Genomic DNA, 26,196 nt, shown 5'->3' with positions numbered 1-26,196 from the left:
CCGATTCAAAATAGCCACAATAAAAGGAGTGACCAGAAAGCAGAAACACATCATAATGTGAACTACAGAGTCTAAACCACAAACTGCGTCAGTTAAACCTTGCTCCAGCTCCATCCTCCAACATCATCGAGGGAGAGAGAGATCATTCAAATGCAGGAATCTTCCTTTAGGATCCACACAGAAGGGTTTGTATAGTACAAGTCGTTACAGAATTTGGATGGAAATCCATGGCTGTCAAAGAAAGCTTCCCGCTGGCAGCATACTTTTGAAAAATAGCTTTAAAATATCCCAGAGAGGCATTTTATTGACTGGAACAATTAGGATGAGTCCTTAATTTGGCTTTATTACAATTCAAAATTAGCTTATTTAGCTATATCAGTTAAACAGAGAGTTTATCCAAGTTAATGTTTAATACCCTGCAGTTTTCCCCAAACTGAATTACACGCTCTTTACACACTTATGTACTCTATTAATAGCTTGATAGCTTTTCAACATTTTTTAAAATCAGCTATCCACAAAATGAACTCTAGTGAGAGAAATTACATGTTTGCCCCAGATATGACTCTCCCCTTCTGATGCATAATGTCACCAAGAGGAAAGTTATATTTCAGCTTAGGGGCATTTTGATTATCAAGTTTAACCATTGATACAACTACCATATTATAAGATTAGCTTTATTTAGTCACACGAACATCAAAACATACAATTAACTGCATCAGTGTGTCAAATCCAATCAGTAAGGATTATGCTGGGCTGTGCACAAGTACTACTGTGTTTCTGGTGCCAACATGCCATGTCCAAAACTCACTAACCCTAGCTGAATGTCTTTAGAATATGAGATGAAACTAGAGCACTTGGGGGAAACTCTGCTATGGTCACAGGGAAAATGTACAAACTCCTTACAGGCAGTGGCGGGAATTGAACCCTGGTTGGTGATCGCTAGTGGTGCAATACGCTAACCGCTACACTACCTTTCATTTTTGCAAGACTTCATACAGATGATGAATTGGTTCAGGACACTGAAGAAATGCCTATGAATCTAGGAATTCTGCATAAAAGGAAAAGGGCAATAATGACTCCTGTGCATCTTCTGGAATTTCCATGGAATCTAATAGAAGAAATGCATTTAAATTAAATCCTGTTTTAAGATTGTTATCTTCAATTCTTTCACGTTGCTTGATTTGCATCCTGAGTATTTTAATTCCTTAAGTTGCAATGTTACAAATAACATGACGCACTTGCATTTATACATAAACAGTTAAATAACAAATTCACCAAATGCTTCAAAAGGAAGACCACATGACAGAAATTCATTTATCCTTATTCAGAGAGTATAATTATGATCTTCTTTAGGGCTCCATAAGACCGTAAGATATAGGAACAGAAGTAGGCCATTCGGCCCATTGAGTCTGCTCTGCCATTCAATCATGGCTGATCCAATTCTTCCAGTCATCCCAACTCCCCTGCCTATTCCCGATACCCTTTGTATGGGGTTCTATCTGTATGTTTCAAGACAATTTCTCTGCTTAATTTTAAAGGTACTGCTTTCACCTACATAATGCATTACATACCCACAAAGGTTTCAAAATGCTACTATGAAACAAAGAATTGAAGTCAAAATTAGAATCCAGAATGAACAGAGACTATTACAGTGAACCAGTGTGTCTTAACACTGTAGATGAGGGAAAATGTTCAAGAAAATGACTGTTCCAGGGTACATCTACTTGACACCTCTGCAGAGAGGTGATGGTAACCAGGGAATCTGATCTCAGTGCTAGAAACTGAAGATTTTCTTTGTCCCCCTACCGCATCCCTATCCTCGTGTGGAGTGACTCAAGACATTCATCCCATGGCCAGAATGGGGTAATAGCCTGATCACTGAGTTGCCTCACAGGTGGATAGGGTAGTTAAGAAAGCTTATGGGGTGTTAGCTTTCATAAGTCGAGGGATAGAGTTTAAGAGTCACGATGTAAGGATGCAGCTCTATAAAACTCTGGTTAGGCCACACTTGGAGTATTGTGTCCAGTTCTGGTCACCTCACTATAGGAAGGATGTGGAAGCATTGGAAAGGGTACAGAGGAGATTTACCAGGATGCTGCCTGGTTTAGAAAGTATGCATTATGATTAGAGATTAAGGGAGCTAGGGCTTTACTGTTTGGAGAGAAGGACGATGAGAGGAGACAATGATAGAGGTGTACAAGATAATAAGAGGAATAGATAGAGTGGATAGCCAGCGCCTCTTCCCCAGGGCACCACTGCTCAATACAAGAGGACATGGCTTTAAGGTAAGGAGTGGGAAGTTCAAGGGGGATATTAGAGGAAGGTTTTTCACTCAGAGAGTGGTTAGTGCGTGGAATGCACTGCCTGAGTCAGTGGTGGAGGCAGATACACTAGTGAAGTTTAAGAAACTACTAGACAGGTATATGGAGGAATCTAAGGTGGGGGCTTATATGGGAAGCAGGGTTTGAGGGTCAGCACAACATTGTGGGCCGAATGGCCTGTACTGTGCTGTACTATTCTATGTTTTATGTTCACTGACGAATTTCGAGCCATTCCACTGCACAACCAACAAAGCAGACTTGAGGAGGTGCCACAGGAGCAAAGGATTAATTTCATTGAGAATACAAGCAACAAGGAGGGTTTATGAAGTGAGCAGCACAACAGTTATATACTGCCATTCACTGTCTTGAGCAAACCAAGGCATGATACAGCCAATAGTAAAGTAGGAACAAAAATAATCCAACATGTTTCTAAATTATTTGATATCTCAATAAGGGCTATGATTTTTAATTAAATATACAATATAGAAATTGCCCTCAAGCATTTAAAAGGAAATCCAAGGTAGTTTCTCCAATATGTTGGGCTTTGAAATTCAGATATATATTAACTGAATTAATAAGAGGACTAAGTATCAGAGACACAGAAAGATTATTGGACTAGATTTGGCTCTGCATCTAGAAAGTCGTTTATCAGAAAGAATCCCCAAATGAACAATCATATTTATAACATTAGCAAATAATAGCCCACCAACATGAATAACGTCATCATGATCATGCTTTAGCCAAATGCAAACTTACAAAATTATCTATGCTTAATTTCTTCCTCCAAATGTGAAAGATGGCACAAAGTAGGACACATACAAAGAGCATGTTGAACAGACAAAGATAAATGGTAAATAATTGATAAAACATTAAGCTGCAGTTTCAAAAGGAGCACTAATCTGCATGCTTTTGATGAAAAATCTGATAATGATGAGAATTTACAGTACTGTTTAGCCTTGAGATTTACAATGTGTTAACTAACAACAGACAAGTAATATGGCTTACACCGGAAGTGAATGGCAAATTAATTGAAATGGAATTGGACACTGGCTCGGCTGGTTCACTCATTTCACAAAATGAGTTTGAGCAGCGTTTGAAAGATAAAAAACTGAAGCCTGCAGATGCTGCCTGACCCGCTGAGTTCCTCCAGCATGTTGTGAGTGTTGCTTTGACACCAGCATCTGCAGATTATTTTGTGTTTATGAGCCTGCAGATATCCAGTTAGAACATATACCGGAGAAAAGATAACTCCTGTGGGAATGACATTTTTAACAGTGAAATATAACAAAAAAGCCACATTGGGTTTGTATGTGGTAAAAACAGGAGGGCCAGTACTGTGGTGGCATGAGTGACTAGACTACAACTTGATTGGAGATCCATCTACCATTTGCATGCCACATCCCTGTAATAGCATCAACTGAAAGTGAATTAAGAAAGGTACTGGATGATGCCACAGCAGTGTTCAAGGATGGCATTGGAAAACTCAAACATGTCAGGGGTAAAATAGTGTGGAATGAAAACACCACACCTAAGTTTTACAAAGCCCCTCTGTTTCCTTATACCATCCGTGATAAGGTAGCCAGTGAGCTAAATTGCAAGGAGGCTGAAGGAATTCTTTTCAAGGCAGAGTAGAGCCCATGGGCAACACCAGTGGTCCCAGTAGCCAAGACGAATGGATCTGTCAGGAGCAACACACACACAAAATGATGGAAGAACTCAGCAGACCAGGCAGCAGATGTGGAAAAGAGTAAGCAGTTGAAGCTTTGGGCCGAGACCCTTCACCAGGACGAGAAAGGAAGGGAAGAAGTCAGAGTAACTTATCTTAATCCTAACCCTAACCCTAACACTAATTCTGACTTCTCCCCTCCCTTTCCAGTCCCGATGAAGGGTCTTGGCCCAAAACATCAACTGTTTCCTTTTTTCCACAGATGCTGCCTGTCCTGCTGAGTTCCTCCAGCATTTTGCATGTGTTGCTTTGTACTTCCAGCATCTGCAGATTTTCTCAGCTCTGTGGTGATTTAAAGGTCACCATCAGCCCAGTACTGAAAGTAGCTCAATATCCTCTGCCCAGGATAGGGAACATCTTTGCAAACATTTCTGGAGGAAAACCCTTCAGCAAAATGAAATTATCTGAGGCCTACCATCTACAGATGAAGATGTTTTGTGGCTGCCTGTTAGGAGACGAATCTCAAGGTTGTATAATGCATACATATCTTGATAATAAATATAATTTGAACTTTGAACTTTGAAGAAGAGTCTGAAGTGTTTCTCACCATAAACACTCACAAAGGGCGTTATCACTATAGTAGGCTTGTTTTTGGACTAGCATCTGCAGAAGGCGCTGCAATGCTGCCCAGGTACTCAGTGTTACTTGGATGACATCATTGTTACTGATAAAGATGACAAGGGACATCTCCAAAATCGCAAGTCAGTGTTAAAAAGATAAGGAGTTCCGGGCTTGGAGCACGATGCAAGGAGTGTGAATTCTGTAAACCAAGTATTCACTTACTGTGGTCACACCATTGACGCACTAGTATTGCTGAGAGAATTCAAACAGTGGTGGATGGCCCAAGGACATGTCACAGTTGCAATCCATTTTTTAGGATTTCTCAATTACTATAATATGTTCCTGCCAAATCCAACTACTATTCTCCACCACTGGAACTCCTTACTACAGACCGGGAAGAAATAGCAATGGACAAAGCAATTTCAGGTGGCTTTCCAAAAGGCAAAGGAAATGGTAACAGCTGACACTATATTCACACATTATGATCCACATTGTCCAGTGAAGCTTGCCTGTGATGCCTCGCCTTCAGTGTAGTCAAGTCTCATGATATGAGTGATGGAAGTGAATGCCCTATAGCATTTGCATCATGTTCCCCTACCACTGCAGAGAAAAATTACACACAGATTGACAGAGACGCCTTGAATCTGATTTGGGATGTAAAACGTTTTAACCAGTACTTGCATGGGAGAGCGGGAGAGAGTTTGCCGTTGTTACTGATCATCAACCACTAGTGTCCATTTTCAATCCACAGAAGGAAGTTCCACTAACAACAGCAGCCTAAATGCAGAGATGGGCTCTGTTTCTTGGAGGACACAATTTCAAGAACAAATTCTAGTGGACATGGAAATGCAGATACATTGCTCCTTTACCTTTGGAAAAGGAAATACCTGAAAAATTTACAAAAAGGACACTCTTTCTGACATATTCTTTTAAACACAAATCAGAAGTCATCATGGCAAAGATAATCAAAAGGGAAACCGCGAAAGACCCCACACTGTCTGAGGACTACAGGGCAACCCAAAATGGCTGGAATGTGCAGTAGAAACTTCAGTTACCCCATTTTTACCAGCACTGGGATGAACTTGCCTTTAATAGGAGCTACCTAATGTAGGGATTGAGTGTTATTATACAATCCATTCTGAGAGCCAAAGTGTTGGAGGAGCTACCTGCCAATCAACTAGGCATGATCAAAATGAAAAAGTCGGCTCAAAGCTTTTTTTGGTGGTCTGGGATTAATCAGCAGATCGAGCAGCTTGCCATGCACTGTTTGGGATGCCAAGATGTCCAGAAGATACCAAGAGCATCCCAGACAATGACCTGTTGGAGCACTAATGTGGATTTTGCAGGACCATTCATCGGCCCAAATTTCTTGACAGTAGTGGATGCAGCTACAAAGTGGCCAGGGGGTGCTCCCAACAGCTTCCACTAGAGCCTCACACACTTTTGACGTGTTGAGAAGTCTCTTCTCAAGGACTGCTGTTTCAGAACACTTAGACAGTGACAATGGACCACAGCTTGCTGTGGAACAGTTTCAGTCACTCCTGAAAGTTCATGGAATAAGACATATTTTAAGAGACTTTTGGATAGGTACATGGAGTTTAGAAAAATAGAGGGCTATGGATAAGCCTAGTAATTTCTAAGGTAGGGACATGTTCGGCACAACTTTGTGGGCCGAAGGGCCTGTATTGTGCTGTAGGTTTTCTATGTTTCTATATAGATCTGTACCATACCACCCAGCTACAAATTGCTAGGCAGAGTCTAAGGAACACACTGCGAGCAATGTCAACAGAACACACTACACTGACACTGAATCAGAAGCTCGCCAGTTTCCTCCTTGCATATCACAATGCAACACACTCTACAACCAACAACTTACAAGCTATACTGTTACTGGACTGTCCCTCGAGTCCAAGCTTGCCAAGCTTGAATCTCCTCAAAACCAACCTTTGAAGGAGAAACAGCTGAGACAAATTGAGGGCTCCTTGAACAAGGAGTTTTGATGTTTCATTCCTGGACAAACAGTCTTGGTGAGGGACCACAGAGATGATCAAAAGTGGGTTCTTCTAAAGATTACAGACAGAACTGGGCCACTCTCCTACACAGTGGAGACTGTGTCTGATGTCATGTGGAGACGAAACAATGAGCAGTTGAAGACAGCAGAGTCAATTGTTAGAGAAGAAAGCTGGCCAGAGCTGCCAGAACCACTTCCTGCAGTCCCAGAGTCAACTCCTACAACCACCATGGAGGCCTCAGATTCTGAGATTGTTTCACAGCCACTACTCTTAGATGCCAAACAGAGTGACTCACTTTGTCAGGAATTACTTTATCCCACAAGAGCAAGAAATATAAGATGACTAAAGAGCAATACATTATGTATTTGAGTTGACATGTACTCTATGCTGTCGGAGTTTATAGATAAACTGTGTTGCATATTTATTACTTCAGTAATATTTGAGTGATATTTGTAAATACATTGTTTGATTAAGCATTCTTTATTTAGCTAATTTATTGTGGATTACATGTAAGAAGTACAGGAATGGCATATGTCTTTACTCCACCATGTCATATGCCCCTGTCTCACTTAAAGTAAAAACTAAACTAAAACCACACACATTATCCCTGGTCTCACCATGTTTTTCCTGTCATTAATTTCTCTTACTGCTCGGGGAAAGTAACTGTTTTTGAATCTAGTCCAGGCATGGATATTGCGTAGCCTCCTCCATGATGGGAGTGGGACAAACAGTCCAGGGTGTGTGGGATCCTTCACAAAGGCCATTTCAGAGTGATTTGCTTACATCTGCTATTATCCCTTAACAAGTCAAGTATCTCAGATGAGAAACAGAAGATCAAGTTGGCAAAACAAAGCAGATCTTCTCTATTATTTAGATATCCATCTACATTCCTGTCCTGTTGCAGGAGATTCACCTCTGTTCTTATCTTAGACTAAGTAATGTATTTCTATTTTCTTCATAAATAAAGTTAGTCAATTATTTTAAAACCCTCTTCACCGCCATGTCAGTATGAATCCTTTCTGCTGGGACATGTTCATTCCAGTTCAGGTGCAGCCCTCATCCCGCTGGCGGAGCTCCCTGTGCTATCTTGTTCTAACAACAAGGAGATTGTTTCCAAGCAGAAGTTGTAAGAGGCCAATAGTGCATTCAGAGAATAGACTAAGTCTTCAAAACTGCAAGGAAATAGTTCCTTTAACATATGTTGCAAATGCTTTATTGAAAGAAGCATGTGTCAGAAACAAGGCAAAAGTCAGTGAAGATTAGTTTTTATAAAAAGCTAGTTTATTAAATTCATCTTGATTTAATTTTAAAGTAAAATGTATATTTACTGCCTACTTATGACATTGCTTTTCAAAAACACTAAGAAATACTGTGTAACACCGGTTTGTAGAGCTGACAAATTTGCTGTAATACTGTTCATTACATGTCAGAAATTTCCAGATCTGCACAATATTAAGGCCACTTTTTTCCAACTTTTATCAATTTTCTCAAGGTACTAAAATTTGTGGTAATGATTCACAAGAACATGATAGGAGGTATATGCCACTCTGCCCTTTGCACTGGCTGTATCATTTAATAAAATCATGGTTGATCTGATTGTAACCTCAACTGCATATCTTTGCTGCAAACTGCCACCAATCCCTAACATTGCTTTGAAGTGTCCTCCCTCTGCCTGAAAAACATTCAGATTGCTTCTACCACCCTTTAGGAAAGTTGAAAAAACTCAAAACACAGAAAATAGAAATGCCTCCTTTATGTCTTTAATGGGCAACCTTTATTTTTAAACATCTACCTAGTTAGAGAGAACTTAAGATAATTAAAACTAAAGCATTAATTTTTATTATCAGAGTACATATATGTCACCATATTCATTTTCCTGCAACCTACTCAGTAAATCTACAGAATAGTAACTATAACAGGATCAATGCAAGATTAATCAGAATGCAGAAGACAACAATCTCTGCAAATGCAAATATCAATAAATAACAATAAATATCAAGACAACAAGATAAAGAGCCCTTAAAGTGAGATCACTGGTTGTGTGAACATCTGAATGGATGGGCAAGTGAGTGTAGTTATTCACTTTATTCAAGAGCCTGATGGTTGTGGGGTAGTAACTGTTCAACTATTTCACTTGACACTTCTTTTAAGAATTAAGTAACAATTTGTTACTACTTCCATAGTACCGATTTTCTGTGACCTGTGACACAGGAAATAAAAAAAATTCTGTGACTCTTCCTACCAGTTTCCAACTTCTGGTATTTGCTACAGTGAAGACTGATGCAAAATCTGCACTTGTTTTCCATTATTAATTTTGTAGCCTCAGTTTCAATTTCCTACTGGGTAGGGATTTCCAGATTGACAGCAATGGAAAATTTTGATAAGTTTCAAAGTTAAGAAATTAAAATTTCTCCACAGCACTAATATTATGTGGCACATTTGAAATAACTTTGGTGAATTCCTGTGGACAGAGGAAGATTACAAATCAAAAGACTTTCTATCCTGGCTTATTTTACTAAAAATGTGAAAAAGAAGTATATAAACACAATAGATTCTGCAGGTGTTGGAAATCCAGAGTAACACACACAAAATGCTTGAGGAACTCAGCAGGTCAGGCAGCATCCACGGAGAGGAATAAACAGACGATGCTTCAGACCAAAACCCTTCATCAGGACAATGCCTTAGTTCATGCAATGGTGTAAATTTTGTAGATGTTGCCACGGTACCACTCATTGAAACAAATGAAGTGTATCCCATTATATTCCTGTCAACCCTTGTACAGGGTTGAGAAGCTATGACAATTGTGGAGGTGTTTCATTCAATACAAAGGTAAATTTATTTTTCCAATTGTAGCTCTCCAGAAATAGTCGGACAACTGCTGAAAATTATCTTTTATTTTGCATCCACCTGCTGAAAATGTAACTTGTGAGCTCATCTCTTTCATTCATTCATTACATGCCATGTCATATGATATGGATGATCATGGTCTTTCCATAACCATGATTGTTCTTGGCAAATTTTTCGATTCAAGTCTTCTGGGTCGTGTCTTTAAAAGGCAGGTGACCACAGTCATTATCAATACTCTGCAGAGGTCATCTGCCTGGTGTCAGTGGTAACATAACCAGGACATGTGACATGCACCAGCTGTTCATACGACCATCCACCTCCTACTTCCATGGCTTCACATGACCTTGATTGGTGGGCAAAGCAGGTGTTACACCTTGTCCAAGGGTGACCTGCAGACTAGTGGAGGAGGGAGTGCCTTATACCTCCTTTGGTAGAGTCATATCCCCACCCCACTCATCTCCTATCCCTTGTAAATCCATTTCTATGTGATTTGTTGTCTGAATTGTAAAGTCAAGAAGTCCAGCCCAGTAACTGAATACTAAACTTACTATTGTCAACCTTTCCAGTTGTAATATATCTGAGCATTTTCCAAGTCAGTGGCAGAATGCTCAGCCAAACATTCCATCCCACATACTCTGTAGATATAAAACAGTTCTCCACTAATCCATTTCCCAATTGGCTTAAATTTAAGCCCTCAACTGTCTCCCCACAACACCGATATTTGACCTCCTTGATAGTCCATTTTATCAAAATGTGACTAATAGCTTAACAACAAGAAAACTAAACAAATTTCATGACATACTGTATGTCAGCGATAATAAACCCAATTCTGATTCATAGAATGCCAAATACCAAACGTGGAGCAATTGTTTTCACACTGGTGATTCTTTCCAGCAACATGAGAAGACTTCACACATCGGACATTTCTGACAAAATGTAAATATAGTGCTCACCACATTCTGTAAATAATGTTTTATAAAACAGTACAGTGAATTGAGGTTCATTTCATTCTCCAGTAAGAATCATATTCATAGGGAACCCATCTCAGTAAGTTACCATCCTTAACCTGTGATCATCAAAGCAATTTTTTCAATGGGCAAAGTCAAAGGTGGCACATTTGTGCTTTCCTCAAATGGCATTCCCATGGAGACAGCTGATTACAGAATCACAATATATTCTTTATACACTGAGCAGAATTGATACTTCCTTCAACTACTATATTTCTTTGCTCATCATTTATTAGTTTTAATATCAATTAAAATGTCTGTGACTTTTCAGAACATAAAGCCTGCAAAGGATCAACTGTTAGGGCAGAACTATCAATAACTTACATCACTATATAAAATTAACTTTACAACGCTTTAACATGTTCTTCTATCTAAATAGAATAACATGAAGAATCGGAAGAACAAAAATGAACATTTTATCATGAATTCTGGTGATCTGACTAAATGATCGTGCTGATGTGCCTTCACTTCCTCCCTGTGGGACACATAAAATATACAAATACCAGAGGGAGCACATCACACAATGTAAACCATGAACTTTGAAAGATGAGGGTACTCAGTGAAGAATCTCAGTTGACAAAAGCATAGATTAACAACTTGCTGACAAATAACATATCTGAATTCTAATTTTCTGATTATTAAAATAAAAATGTTCCTTGCCTCAATAAATGTACTTTTCAGTTTTGAATGTAACGTTTCCGTATTGGCAGAAAACTAATGTAAATTGCCCTCTTTGACCGTGCAAGTTAAGTTCCTGAAACTGAACGTCTGGAAGTTTTTGTCTGCTTTATATTACTGCCATCAATGATCTGAGGAACTTATGGGTACGTGATGATTTGATCAAAACCGTCAACAATTATTCTGTTGACTTCACAGTCCTTATTTTTTAATCTTGCAACAAAACTAGTTAATCCTAGCAACTTTTGAAAATAGACTTTCTAGATTGTTTAGAAAAATGTGCAAGCTAGATATTTATTTATTGAGATACAGTGCGGAATAGCCCCTTCCAGCCGTTAGAGCCACGGCACCCAGTGAACCACAAATTTAGCCCTAACCTATTCACAGGGCAATTTACAATGACTAATTAACCTATCAACTGGTACATCTTTGGAGCGTGAGAGGAAACTGCAGCACATGGCAAAAGCCCATGTAGTCACAGGGAGAACGTACAGATTTCTTACAGACAGTGGTGGGAAATGAATCCGGGTTGTTGGCACTGTAAAGAATTGGTTTGAGGAGGAAACTTCAGAGCTAAATACAATGCCCAGTAATTGTAGATTCGGGGAAAAGGCAGCAATCAGAATTGGTGCAGTGAAGATTTCTAGGAGGTTTTAGAGCTATAGGAGATTCCAGAGTTAGAGGGCAGTGAGGTCATAAAAGGATTTATAAACAGGGCACAATTATTCCTTGATTAAGAGCCTATGTATTACAGTAAACACTGGCATGGTGAGTGAATGGGATGGTAGGGGGTAGAGCATGAGAAACAGTTGTAGGTCATAGAAACATAGAACATTGAAAACCTACAGTACAATACAGGCCCTTCGGCCCAAAAAACTGTGCCAAAAATATCCTTACCTTAGAAATTACCCATGGTTACTCATAGCCCTCTATCTTTCTAAGCTCCATGTACCTATCCAAAAGTCTCTTAAAAACCCCCATCGTATCCACCTCCACCACCATTACCAGTAGCTCATTCCACGCTCTCACCATTCTCTGAAAAACTTACCCATGACATCTCCTCTGTACCTACTCCCAAGCACCTTAAACCTGTGCCCTCTTGTGGCAGCCATTCCAGCCCTGGAAAAAAGCATCTTACTATCCACACGATCAATGCCTCTCATCGTCTTTTACACCTCTATCAGGTCACCTCTCATCTTCCGTCACTCCAAGGAGGTCATCTTTATCTTGTTTCAGAGTGAGACACTTTAATGATGAACTGAAAATATTAAGTCCAGATGTAAAAATGTATGAATATTAATATGTCTGATGAACTAAAGCAGACAGACAAGACAATTCTACAGAAAAAACAACATGAGCCAAGGTACTAAAACCTCTAATTCACTTTCAGACAGCTACTAGTGAGATGGATGGAGTTGATGACCAGTGAACATAGTAGTTATGGGGACTGAAGACAAAAGCTTTGTTCTTCCCAATACTTTATCAGAAATGTACATCATTCACAGTGGATGTCGGCATGAAATCTGACAAGGGACAATGAAATAATCAAGGAGGTTGACAATGGCGTAGGACTAGGTGTCACAGTAAGATGTTGATACTGACTTTCCTGACAATGTTAGAGGAAGGGACAAAATCCTGACGAGAAATAATGAGGTTAGATCCTAGGGAGGACTCAGAGGTAACAAAACAAGCAGCGGAATAGAAATCATTCCACATGATTGTGTGACTACAATCAGGCAGGTGAGGTGGAATCAGACAAGTCTGCTTTCACACAGCTGAACGATGATGTTGAAGCTGAAGCACAAGATGGTGTAATTAACCATGTCAAAGGCTGTAAGAAGATTGAGCAGGATGAGAAAGAGAGATAAGACTTAATACAATCAAACAGAATGTCTTTAATGAGTGATACAGTAATTGAAACAACATTGAACGTTCACCAGATTGTAGATACATAAACCCCAGCTGCGAAAAGGTATCTATGTTAGTTGCTGGATCAAAGAGTAGGGTCCAAACTTTAACCTGCCATCTCTGTTGATTGAGTTGATTTCCTTAGGGTGCTAGTACTTCAGGAACTCAAGGGACCATTTAGACTGGTTTCCTTACTCTAATCCCAGGCCATCACCAGTTATTCTAACGTGAGGACAGGAATAGTATTGACTATGATGCCTCCCACAACCAACTAAGGAATTTACATGCACACAAACAAGATGAATAATTTGGATTAAGAAATTTACCACAAACTACCAGCAAGGTACCAATTTCTTCAGGGGAAAAGTAATGGGAAAATATTCCCATTTACAAAACCCCCCGTCAGATTTCTCAGAAACATATCTACTTACTGAACGCTGCAAGTTCCGATGAGACAGGCATGGATGAATGCTATGCTATTAATTTTCTCATTGCTCTGTTTATATGTCAGGCACAGACTCAATGTATAAAACCTATCGCTCCCAGACCCTATAAATTAGCACAAAGCAGATTATTCACATCCACTGCATTGTCCGTAATCAGATTACCAGGCACACACAAACCCCAACATAAATTCACACAAACACCAAAAGATTATTAGAGAAAATTAAAAATCCACACAATCAATTGTTAAAAAAAGCATTTGAAATGACCTACCTTGCAGCAGCAATCACTTTCTGCACAGATACCTGTTAGCATTAGCAAACTCAAAACACAGGTACCACGGATGAGGCTAAAGCTGTACGTGCAGACATTTTTTTTCTTTTCAAATGTGGACAACTATTTTTTAAACTAGTCACACATCTATGTCTTACTTGAGTCAACAATAATCTTCCTTCCTTAGTATATAAAATCAATTTAGATTTCCAGTTTGAGGCTCATCACCAGATAAATGGCAACTATCCAAGTGTAATATGGTTCTACTTTACCAACCCGATACAAAACATCATTCATTTTGATATGGAATGCAAGTATGTGTGTTTCAAGTGAGTGTTTCAGTTATAGGTTTGTGACCGCAACAATAAACATTGCAGAATGTCACTTGACCAAGCAGTTTTCACCGTAAATAAGTTGATCTAAAGTTAATTTTATAGCACTGATAAACATATAAAAATTTCGATGAATTTTTTGGCATTATAAACCAGAGAGTGGCATGGATGATAGGGGTGGCATGGTAGCATAGTGGTTAGCACAATGTTTTACAGTACAGACAACCTGGGTTCAATTCCTGCTGCTGCCTCTAAGGAGTTTGTACCTTCTCTCTGTGACTGCGTGGGTTTCCACGGGTACCCCAGTTTCCTCCCGCAGTCCAAAGATGCACCAGTTGGTAGGTGAATTGGCCATTGTAAATTGTCCTGTGATTAGGCTCAGATTAATTTAGGGGATTGCTGGGCAGTGCAACTCAAAGGATTGGAAGGAGGTTATTCCTCAATAAACAAAATAAATCATAAACAATAAATAAATGATTTATATGGGTTAGACTCCAAATCAAGAACTTGGAATTGCTACATTAGTGCATTTTTAGAAAATAATTCAATTGATTAGCTGGGTGACGTACAATAAATGTATTGAACACTGACTGGAAAAAAAATCTTCATTAATCAGCTTTCTCTGGGTTCTCTTATTTAGAAAAAAAAGCAGCCTTGCAGCAAAATCCTACTAAAGTAACAAGCTGTCTACATAAAGCAAAAGATACAATAAAAATGCTAACATCCAGTTCTATAGTTTCATGACATCGCAAAATATTTAAGAAGTAGTAGGCTGATAGCGGGGTAACTATTTTCCTATTGTTGATTTTATTAATTACATGCCACTTTAAAAAAAACTTATAAGTGTTCATTGAAATGTAGAGGGAAACAAAACAAATTACGCAAATATACACAGCAATGAATCAAATTAAAGTTCAGTAATCATATGTGACCAAGCATGATGTTCCAGTGTCACACATTGTCATTATGAGAGAGAAAGTTAAACTATATTCAGCAGCTTACTTACGCCTGGGGTTCCTTCTCATTTTGTTGTTTTTGCTGTGGCTGAAGAACGTTATTTACCAGTTCAGTGATCCCACTAAAGGGAAACCACCTGTTTAAATAAGCAAATAATGTGACTGAACAATGAAGCAAATCACTTAATCGCTGGCCTCAGTGTTTTTGCACCTAAACAACACAGCAAGTTAGAGAAGCCACAGCCAAATGCAAATGGTAGTTGCAATCAGATCCAGCAAGTAACAATGTAGGACAAAGTTATATCAGCTAATGTTTAACCAATCCAGATGCAAGGAGCAATACAAGCTACAACTATTCTGGATGTGGATGATGTAAGAAGCTGACGTAGCTCTCCTACAGCCAATCAGAAAGCAAAATGATGCACTACAGCTGCAGCCAAGAGTAGCTAACACCCAGAAAGTGCAGAAAGCACAGGGACAAAACACTGCAAGGTAAAGTTTCCAAGCCCACTACGTTCGGAAAGTATTACTTACTGTGGCTGTTGAGGTTTTTGTTCTTCTTTGACCCTAAAAAACAAGTGCCACAACTCAATGCAGGAGCAAGTAAAAATTAAAATTTTAAATAAAACTATAAAGGTATGGTTTTAGGAAAATACAATGACAACAAATGTTTTAGCCACACACACAAAATGCTGGAGGAACTCAGCAGGTCAGGCAGCATCCATGGAAATGAATAAACAGTCAATGTTTTAGGCTGAAACTCTTCGTCAGGACTGAAAAAGAAGGGGGAAGACGCTAGAATAAAAAGGCAGTGTTGGAGGGGATGGAGGATAGCTCAAAAGTGATAGGTGAAGCCAAGTGGGTTGGACAGATAACGGGCTGCAGAAGAAGGAATCTTATAGAAGAGGAGGGTGGACCATAGGACAAAGGGAAGGAAGCGGGAACCCAGGGGGGAGGTGACAAGCAGGTGAGAAGAGGTAAGGGGCCAGAGTGGAGAATGGAAGAAGGGAAGGAAGGTATTTTTTTACCAGAAGGAGAAATCAATATTCATGCCATCAGATTGGAGGCTACCCTAATGGAATATAAGGTGTTGTTCCTCCACCCTAGAGGTGACTTCATCTTGACACAAGAGGGGGCCATGAACAGACATGTCAGAACGGGAATGGGAATCAGAAGTAAAATGTTTGGCCACTGGGAATTTCTGCTTCAGACGGATGTCTTAGAAGATAGTTCTTAACTTGTGTCAAAAAAGGGCTCAACTTTTGCTTTTTCCTGTGTTCAACTTCAATTTGCAACTTCAGTCACAATTGGGTACTGTATCCATGCATCTTCACTTATCAAAGACAATTGAGGAAGTTTTCACTTGAGCTCAAAAGTCTGTAAGTGACATGAGGGACTGGATCAATTCATGGTCTCTGAGTACGGTGTATCCCACCAAACACACACAGTCAGGGTTTATTCATATCCATGGAAAAGTCAATAACAGTTTTGGCAGGTAGAGGGAGGCATCATTTGATAAACTAAAATGAAACTGCCAAACAGAACAAAAACCACTCACAGCTAAACCAACTTACAAATTCAGATTACTAAGCATCTATTAGACCTTCTGTCTATATTAAATCTTTTCATAATTTAAGTTTTGTTATATTTGTGCACACTGAACCATCCCTGCCCAGAGTAACACTTGCTGAAGAGAATTAAGTAAATAATGAGAGATTTTCTGAATAAAGTCTATGAGTTAGGAGCTATTTGATATTCACAATGAAGCTGCTTTTCAGAAGCGGAGGATCATGTTCTATGCATTGCATGTTTAGTGCACGCAATCATATTTGAATATTCAACACCAAGGAATCTATATCTATCCAGCATCATAAAATAGGTTAAAAATCCTTTATTTGTAACACAAATAGGTCTTAAAACATCACTCATTCTAAAATTGACCGTTTGTGAGTGAAGCACTTCGTCACTGATTCTGTTATCAAACAACCTAAATCCTCAACAATATCTTACTCGTACATTATGAAGTTTATTTTTTGGTATTGGACTCAAATTAAGTCTTACTTAAAAATCTTTAAAATCAGATATTGGAATCACAGCTTATTTAAATGTCACTTTGCAACTGTAACTTCTGTCACTTCACATTAAAATTTATTTATCATGTGTACATTGAAACACAGTGAAATGCATTGTTTGCGGTAACAACCAACACACACACAAGGACGTGCTGGGGGCAGCCCACAAGTGCTGCCACTCATTCCAGCACCGACATAGCATGCCCACAATGCTTGGCAGAACAACACAGAACACAGCAAAACAGTAGACAACAAGCAATAAAACAACAACAGTAAAACAAGTCCCTTTCTGCCTTCTCACCCACCCCCACACATGGATAATCCTCCAACCTCAAGACCGGCCTCCAGGCCTCCAGTCTCCAGCCTCCAGGCTTCAGCCATTGGGCTTCAGACTTCAACGTCCGGACCTCTGATCGACCTTTGGGTTAAGTTCTTCAGTATCAACATCTGATCTATCTGATGACAGGAGCCGAACTCAAGGCTTGCCAACTGATTGGTCCTCATTCCGTCTGCTCTCACAGACATCTGACCCTGGGACCCACTGACATCCATGGATGCGTTTAATCATCAGTCCATGTTACTAGCCTTCGAAAGTGAGGTAAAGCAGCAATGTCCACATCATTGGCCTCCAAGAGCATAATGGAGGTCTGGACTCCTTTGTTACTTCAAGCACGGAGTGGAAGCCTAGACTGAGATGTCCTTCATCACCTATCCACATCACTGAACTTCAAATTCAGAGTGCAGAACCGAGGCCTGACCTCTAACTCCTCCATATCCTTGTCCCAAAACTCTAACATCCCTGCTCCTAAATCCTAATCTGCCCTAGAGCTTCCTCACAACCCTATCCTCAGCCCTAATCTGACCTACAAACTTAAAAAACAACCAATTCTTGATGGAGACTGCAACTCGGCACCACCTTGATCGGAAGTACACTTGAGCGCACTGCCGTAAGGGAAAGGGCTCAATAAAAACAGAAAGTTCCAGAAACAGGTCAACAGGTTGGGCAGAGTCTCTGAAAACAGAAAGAGAGTTAACTTTTCAGGTTGAAGACTGATTCATTCTGAAGAGTGGTCTTCAACCTGAAACGTTTACTTTCTTTCCACCTGTTGAGAAGAAGGGATATGATTGGAGAGATGAGTGGACCATGGGAAAAAAGGAAAGATGAGGGGCAGGTGATAGACAGGTGAGGAGAAGCGAAGGGTTAAGAGAGGAGCAAGAGGAGGGAATGGAAAATGAGGGAATGGGAAGCCAGAAAAATCGTTGGAAGTTAGGGAAATCAAATTCAGGCTGTCAGGTTGAAGGCTAGCCAGGCAGAATATGAGATGTTGCTCCTCTTACCTGAGAGTACCCTCATCTTGGCAGGAGAGGAGGCCATGGACTAACGTGTCAGAATGGGACTGGGAATAGGGAATGGGATTAAAATGGTTAGCCACCAGGAAATCCTGATTTTTGTGGATGGAGTGAAGGTGCTTGACAAGATGGTTCCTCAACCTACAATGGGTATCATCAACATAGAGAAGGTCACATTGGGAACACCAGTTACAATATTGTTTATTTAGTCCCTGGCCTTGTATGTCTTTCCTATTGACAATTTTGTGGGCATCTAGCTAATGCATTGATAACTTCCTGCAGCCTAGACCGTTCTTCCTCACAGTCAATCACAGTGACAACTTCAATAAGTTTGCATACTTCCTAATCGCAATCATTCCAGGTAGGTTTAAGTCAATAACTGTTTTACAAAAAGCAAGGCGACCAGCATTAATTCCCATGGAACAACACAGCATGCAGCCTTCCTTTCAACAAAACTTCCATTCACAATTCTCTTTTCTTTCTCCCATTGAGTCAACTGTTATTCTAACTGAATACTATCCCTTGGTTCCCATGGAATTTTACTTTCAGAATCTATCTGAGTTTTGTGTAATACCCTGTGTACATCGCTTGGACTACCCTCATCCACACTTGTAGGATCTCTTCCATATATTCTATAGTTCATCATACAAGAGCCAGCTGTAATGTAAGATGGGGGTTCCATTCCCATCACTGCTTGCAAGGAGTTTGTACATTCTCCCAAGGGTTCCCTCCACATTCTCCAGTTTCCTCCCACATTCGAAAGGTGTATGGATTGGTAAGGATTAGAAAGTCGTGGGCATTCTATGTTGGCACTGGAAGTGTGATAGCACTTGCGAGCAGCCACATAATCCTCACTGATATGATTTGATCCAAACAATGCTTTTCACTCTATGCTTCATGTACATGTGACAAATAAACCTAACCTTTCCTTTAAGAGAAGCTTCTGTCCATTCTAGAATAATTTGTACCTTACTGAATTCTGAATAATGCTGTTCCTCAGAATTATTTCTAATTAATGTATCCACCATCAATGTTAGACTAAGTGCACTGTAATTATTCGAACTATCCAATCATTTCTAAATAATAAAATTAGCAGTCTTCAAGTCTTGTGGCACCATAATTTTAACCAACAAGGATAACTTGAAATTCAGAAGCTATGCTCTATATCACTGGCCTTTTTTTTAAAGTTAAGGTCAGCTTTGGATTTCTAAGGATCCTGACTCTCTTAAGGTCAGATTTCTCTGTAATACCAGAAATGCTACCTTGTTAATGTTCATTTCCATATCAGTGTCTACAAAACCTTGATTCAGAACTGTACGTGCATTTTGCATCCACACTCAAGCCGTCATTTGTAGAATTTAAAGAGGACATCACCTTGGCTTTATGACTCACTTGTTAAGGATTATTCTGGTTATTAAATTATGGATAGCATAATTATTGATTAATTAATATGAAAAATAATCTTCACAAAGTAAAATGTGTTCACAATTTAACTTCCAACTAATAGCTTGTGGCTAGTGAAACCAATCATTGGACATGGAGCTTTCTGATTCTGTCTCATTGAAACAATGCAGGTGCTAAGTGGCCATCTCTTGTATAAAAGCATATTCCTGCCACTTGATGTGCAGCTCAGGCAGGTCTGTTTTGTCTCTATTTTCTGGCTAGATGTATATTCCAGGAAGCTGTCCCTCAGGACAGTAAAAAAAGGGTTATATTTATGGTGTTTGTAGATAGTGTTTAGAGGCTTTCAGAACAGATGTCACCATTGGCTATTCAAAGTGGTTTTGCAGGTTTGGATGCACAACCATTGCAAATATTGTTTTCTATATTGTAAAAAGTATAATTCTGCAAAGTTACCTGACTATATTCAAATTGTTGAAGCTGAGTTGGTGATTATATCCACTGACACTGTGGTTAATAATTTTTTATTTTTACATTTAAAGTGTATAGAAAACTGTGTCAGGTGACTGAGATTCTCCCTTTCTAGAAGGTTTTCTGTGTGAATAAGGTACAGCTTTAGTGTGACTCAGTTTTAGTTTGACACAACATTCTTTCCTTTCAAACATTGATGAAGAATGTCAGCCATCTCACTGATGTTCCTTCTCAGAGTATTCTTAAACAATTCTTTGTTACTTTATCCCTGCACCTTCTTTAGGTTTTCAATAATATTGGCCACTTTTTTCCCATTATTTCCTGTTATTGATTTTTCCAACCCTGTATCTTGAGTTGAGATTGAAAGGAGTGCACTTTCATTTTATTAAGAACATATTGGTCTGAACCCTCACTAGCTCCTCCTTTAGAGTCACCAACCACCCTGACAGCAATTTTCCTTCAAACAACTGTTACTAGTCTATTCCCGCAATTCATAAATTTAATCATATTGGTGGCATTGCTTGACAATCTCATGTACTGCTAACTCCTGGTGGATGAGGGAGAGGTAAAGATGTAAAGGAAAAAAAACTATTACTGATAGTAATAATGGGAAAGATTTGTATAATGTTCAAAGTTCAAAGTATAGTTATTTTCAAAGTACATAATGTCACCTTGTATGAATTTACAGGAAAATAAAAATAATATGATAATTTATGAAAATGATAATTGGCAGGTCAGCTTTTTTCTAACTACCCTTCTATACTGTAGTATTCAATAGCTAAAACTACAAGGGATGCAGACTCAGTTGACACTTTTAAATTACTAGCTCAAAAGCTATTTATTTAACATTGATTTCAACTGACATTATTTCATCTTTTATAGTTATTTTTGCACTTTATCCCACTGAAAAGCACTTTAAACTATGTTGTTGATATGAAAATTGCTCTATAAATAAGTTATTATGAATATTATTTTTATTTTTTCTCAGCTCAAGCTAGTAAAAGCTGAGATACAGACAGAGCAAGCAAAGTTATTTCTCAATTGCGATGAACTTTCAGACAGTTCTAGTGGTGTTTAGTACTGTGGCTTTCTGGAGATTTACATAATATTGCTAATTGTTTTTTTGCTAGTGTGTAGTGACTTTGGGATGATACCAGTTGCAGATATTACTACTGGGACATTGTATACCCTGTTCATGTCCCATAGTCTTTCAATTTCCTCTTTCCTCTTTAATTCAGCATATTTCCGGCATTTTGCACTTAAGGATTTCTGTATGTTTGGAATGCCTATATCTAAAGTAAATTGTCCTTGCTTGATTATCTGGTAATATTATATCCGGTCAGTTATTATGGATTGTCCTATCTGTAATAATGGATCTGTTGTAACATAATTTGTCGGACTCTGACTTTAAAATTGGATTAGGCTTGTATTTCTAGTAAGGTATAGTGTCTTCTATGAATTTGAATATTAAAGCAAGATTTTGATGAATCATATTTGCCACTTGATTGTGCCTGTGAAAGTGAATAGATTGAGTTAAATTTCTGCAGGTTCTTATAATGTGTTGGATTGTTTCTGGTTTTTCTTGGCATTTTTCTGCATTTATTGTCTTGAATTTGTTGGTCTTTTATTATGTTTTTTTGATCATTTTTTGTGTTAGCACCTGGTCCTGTATTGCCACAAGGAACTTTTCTGATTCCGAGAAGAGATCTCCAACCCTGATCCAGGCATTTGACGCTTCCTTGTCGACAGTTAGTCTGCTCAGATCATGGAGGGTCATGCTCTTCCATTGGTTCACTTTTTCTTCTATAGTGATAATTTCTTCATTTTTCTGGGTTGTGCTTTCATTTACATTTAGTGGTGCATATGCTCGTGTGGAGTGCTGAATCCTGTTTTCGTTGGAGATCCTTAGAAGTTTTATCTGACTGATGTGTAATTTTTTTATGTCTGTTATTCCACTTCTTCCTTCTGTTCTATGTAGTGTTTATCTACATGCTTTTGAGTGTCCATAGTGTTTTCTAAAATTTGTCACTTCAAATCTTACTTTGCTTTGTAAATTTTCCAGATTGGTTTTGGGCCAAAGTACTATGCCAAAAGAATATCTTAATATTTGTATAGTGAAAGTATTTATTGCCTTTGCTATATTTTGACTATTGAGCTCTGTCTGGCTGATTTCCTTAAGCCTTGAAGTAAATTCTGTCAAAAGTTTTCCCTTCATCACACTATGATCTATTTTCTTTGCTTGTTGATATTTATATGTTTCATAATCATCCCTCGGTTGTATTGTACCCTGCTGCTCTGTTGTATATTCTACTAGCTCTATTGCACCCTTCTGCCCTTAATGGTCTGTACTTATCTAGTCCAAAGTTCATGTTTATATCTTTTTAAAATAGTCCTACTATTTGAATTAATTGCTTTAGCTTTACTGATGAACTAATGTATAATTTCAAATCATCCATATGTCAAGGTAAAGTTTGCTTGCTAGTCTCTGATTTGATACCCAATTTTTGTCTGATTCAGTAAATTAGAAAGTGGGTTTAAAGCTAGACAAAACAATAGTCGGCTTGTTACCTGTCCCGTGAGTGTCTCGTGAATATGATGTAATTGCCTTATGCTATTGGAATGATGTAATGGTCTCGTGCCATTGGAATGATGTAATTGTCTTGTGATAGTGGGGTGATGTGATGTAACGTTATGGCATGTTCCAACTGGTATATAAGGGGAAACTGCAGTCGTTGCGTAGTTCGTTTTGTTGGGAGTCCACCATTGGTAGTTACGCCATCGGAGAAGAAGAAAGAGTGAGAGTGAACAATCCTCAGCTCCGAACGAACCCCAAAAGGATTGGGGTTAACCAGCGGCATTCAGCGCATTACGGGTGTGACTGACATTTGGAACCATCCATACAGAGCACGCACGTTTTGTTAACCATGACACGGTTTGGGTATTGTGCGATGATCACTTCGTCGAAAGGTCAGTTACTTTGAGAAATCGTATTCTGCGTCATAACTTCGGAGAAGGCGTTTCGGCTGGGAGCTGCATCAACAGTGATGTCTTTACATCGGGGACTGTTCCAAAGCTGGTTTGTGAAGTCTCTCCTCTCGAATATTTCAGGAATCACTTGGAATTATTAAATTACCACATTAGGACTGGGTTTAAGTAAGATCTGTTAAGAATTGTCTTTAAGTTCGACTGTTTGATAACTATAGAAGTATACCGCTATTAACATCCGTTTAAGTTAATCGTTCATTTACTGTTCCACGTTTATTTGAGTAGAGGTTAATAAATGTCGTTGTTTACTTTATAAAAACTTGAATCAAATTCATCTCTGTTGTTGTTAATTTATAACAGGCTTAGACAGTCACCTTTGAAAACGCCTCGGTTTATTTTGATAACGGCAGTTGTTCTTTTTTGGTTGTTAATAGTGTGATTATAGTACGCCAATCCTTCATCAGGTGTTGTAAGAATTTCACATATTGGGTGTAGTTTATATATATTAAGAGCTTCTATTTCCATAAGTGAGTGACATAATCAAATGCTTTCTGGTCATTAATATAGGAACATGAGATATTTCTGCTTTTCTGGTTTTAGAATTACAGAATCTATTATCAGGTGTTCTTTACATCCTTTCATACCTATACAGTATCCTTTCTGCTGTTATGGAAGTATATTGTGGTTATCTAAGTGAGTGGCAATTAGTTGTGGGATACATGATGTTACAATTTTTTATGTAGTTTGTGTAAACATGTAATAGGACAATATTTTGCTGGGTCATTTGTGATTTCTCCTTTAGGTAAGTGATTTGTTTTAACTTCTGTCAAAACTTTGGGCACTATTTGAAGATTTTTAAGAAAATTGTTGAAATGCATTAATAGATATAGATGAAGGCAAGTAAATTTTTATACCAATAATTCTGGTTATTATCACTGCCAGTAGTTTTCCAATTGTGGGTATTTTTATAACCCTTTTTAGTATATCCTTTGTAACTTCATGTGTTTGCATGACTTCAATTGTATGACAGTATTCTTATTCCTCCCTAATCCAGCTTGCTTCTTGATTGTGTATTGCCCTGTTTGACCAGATATTAGACCAAAAGTTCATTATCTCTGCGTTTGTTGGTAATTCTGTGTTAGGGTATTGTTATCATTATATATTTTTTTCTCAGCTCAAGCTGGTAAAACCTGAATTATTATTATTATAAAGATTGACAAACAACCAATGTGCAAAAGAAGACAAATTGTACAAATGGTGTCCTTGAAAGTGAGTCTGCACATTGTGGAATCTGTTCAATCAGAGTTGAGTGAGGGAAGATGTCTACAACAGTTCAGGAGCTTGATGGTTGTAGAGTAATAACTAATTGTTCCTGAACCAGGCGGTGTGGAAGACTTCTGTATCCCCTTCCTAATGGCAGCAGTGACAAAACAGAGTGGCCTGGATGTTGGGGGTCCTTGATGACGGATGCTACGTTCTTGTGCCAGAGCTTCTTGTAGATGTGCTCTGTGGTGAAGAGGGCTTTTCCTATGACGGACTGGGCTGCGTCCATCATTTTTCTGTACGCTTTTCCATTCTTGAGCACTGGTGATCCCATACCAGGCCATGAGGCAACCAGTCAGGATACTTCTCTACTATGCATCTATAGAAGTTTATCAAAGTTTTAGATGATATACTGGATCTGCAGAAACTTCTAAGAAAGGAGAGGCGCTGTCGTGCCTTCATTGTAATGGAACTTACATGCTGTTCCAAGGACAGATCCCTTTGTATGGTAACACCAAGGAATTTAACCCTCTGATTGACTAAGCAGGACTGATTCACGGACCCCTGGTTTATTCCTCCTATGGTCAATAATCAACTCTTTGGTTTTGCTGACATTGTTGTTCCTGTGGCACCATTCAGCCAGATTTTCAATCTCCCTCCAATATATGGATTTTTTACCACCCTTGATTCAGCTTGCATGATCAGTTGCATCATAACTGAGGCTAATGCATCAGTTATAGAAACATAGAAACATAGAAAATAGGTGCAGGAGTAGGCCATTCAGCCCTTCGAGCCTGCACCATTTATTATGATCATGGCTGATCATCCAACTCAGAACACCGCCCCAGCCTTCCCTCCATACCCCCTGACCCCCGTAGCCACAAGGGCCATATCTAACTCCCTCTTAAATATAGCCAATGAACTGGCCTCAACTGTTTCCTGTGGCAGAGAATTCCACAGATTCACCACTCTCTGTGTGAAGAAGTTTTTCCTAATCTCGGTCTTAAAAGGCTTCCCCTCTATCCTCAAACTGTGGCCCCTCGTTCTGGACTTCCCCAACATCGGGAACAATCTTGTACAACTGCAGTAGTACCTCCCTGCTCCTGTACTCGAATCCTCTCGCTATAAATGCCAGCATACCATTCGCCTTTTTCACCGCCTGCTGTACCTGCATGCCCACTTTCAATGACTGGTGTATAATGACACCCAGGTCTTGTTGCACCTCCCCTTTTCCTAATCGGCCACCATTCAGATAATAATCTGTTTTCTTATTTTTGCCACCAAAGTGGATAACTTCACATTTATCCACATTAAATTGCATCTGCCATGAATTTGCCCACTCACCCAACCTATCCAAGTCACCCTACATCCTCTTAGCATCCTTCTCACAGCTAACACTGCCACCCAGCTTCGTGTTATCCGCAAACTTGGAGATGCTGCATTTAATTCCCTCATCCAAGTCATTAATATATATTGTAAACAACTGGGGTCCCAGCACTGAGCCTTGCGGTACCCCACTAGTCACCGCCTGCCATTCTGAAAAGGTCCCATTTATTCCCACTCTTTGCTTCCTGTCTGCTAACCAACTC

The 26,196-nt window shown here is 39.1% G+C and overlaps 1 protein-coding gene across 23 annotated transcripts in view; it reads right to left on the bottom strand.

Moving 5' to 3' along the window:
* The window catches only part of rims2a (regulating synaptic membrane exocytosis 2a), a 1,105,394-nt gene that overhangs the window by 834,142 nt on the left and 245,056 nt on the right, over positions 1-26,196 (bottom strand). For 6 of the 23 annotated variants that reach the window (XM_072262764.1, XM_072262846.1, XM_072262801.1 and 3 more), the window contains exons 2-3: positions 15,600-15,632; positions 15,116-15,202 (exon numbers count right to left, since the gene is read on the bottom strand). The exons of 16 other annotated variants lie outside the window; for them this stretch is intronic. In XM_072262764.1, coding sequence (XP_072118865.1) covers positions 15,116-15,202; positions 15,600-15,632 — 120 coding nt within the window. The remainder of the gene's footprint in view (positions 1-15,115; positions 15,203-15,599; positions 15,633-26,196) is intronic. One more of the 23 variants, XM_072262828.1, reaches the window with a different exon arrangement.

This window comes from Mobula birostris, chromosome 1, assembly GCF_030028105.1.
Source record: "Mobula birostris isolate sMobBir1 chromosome 1, sMobBir1.hap1, whole genome shotgun sequence".
In the NCBI taxonomy this organism is placed as follows: Eukaryota; Metazoa; Chordata; class Chondrichthyes; order Myliobatiformes; family Myliobatidae; genus Mobula; species Mobula birostris.
Note: the sequence above shows the minus strand (reverse complement) of the source record. Positions and strands in the feature narration are given on the sequence as shown.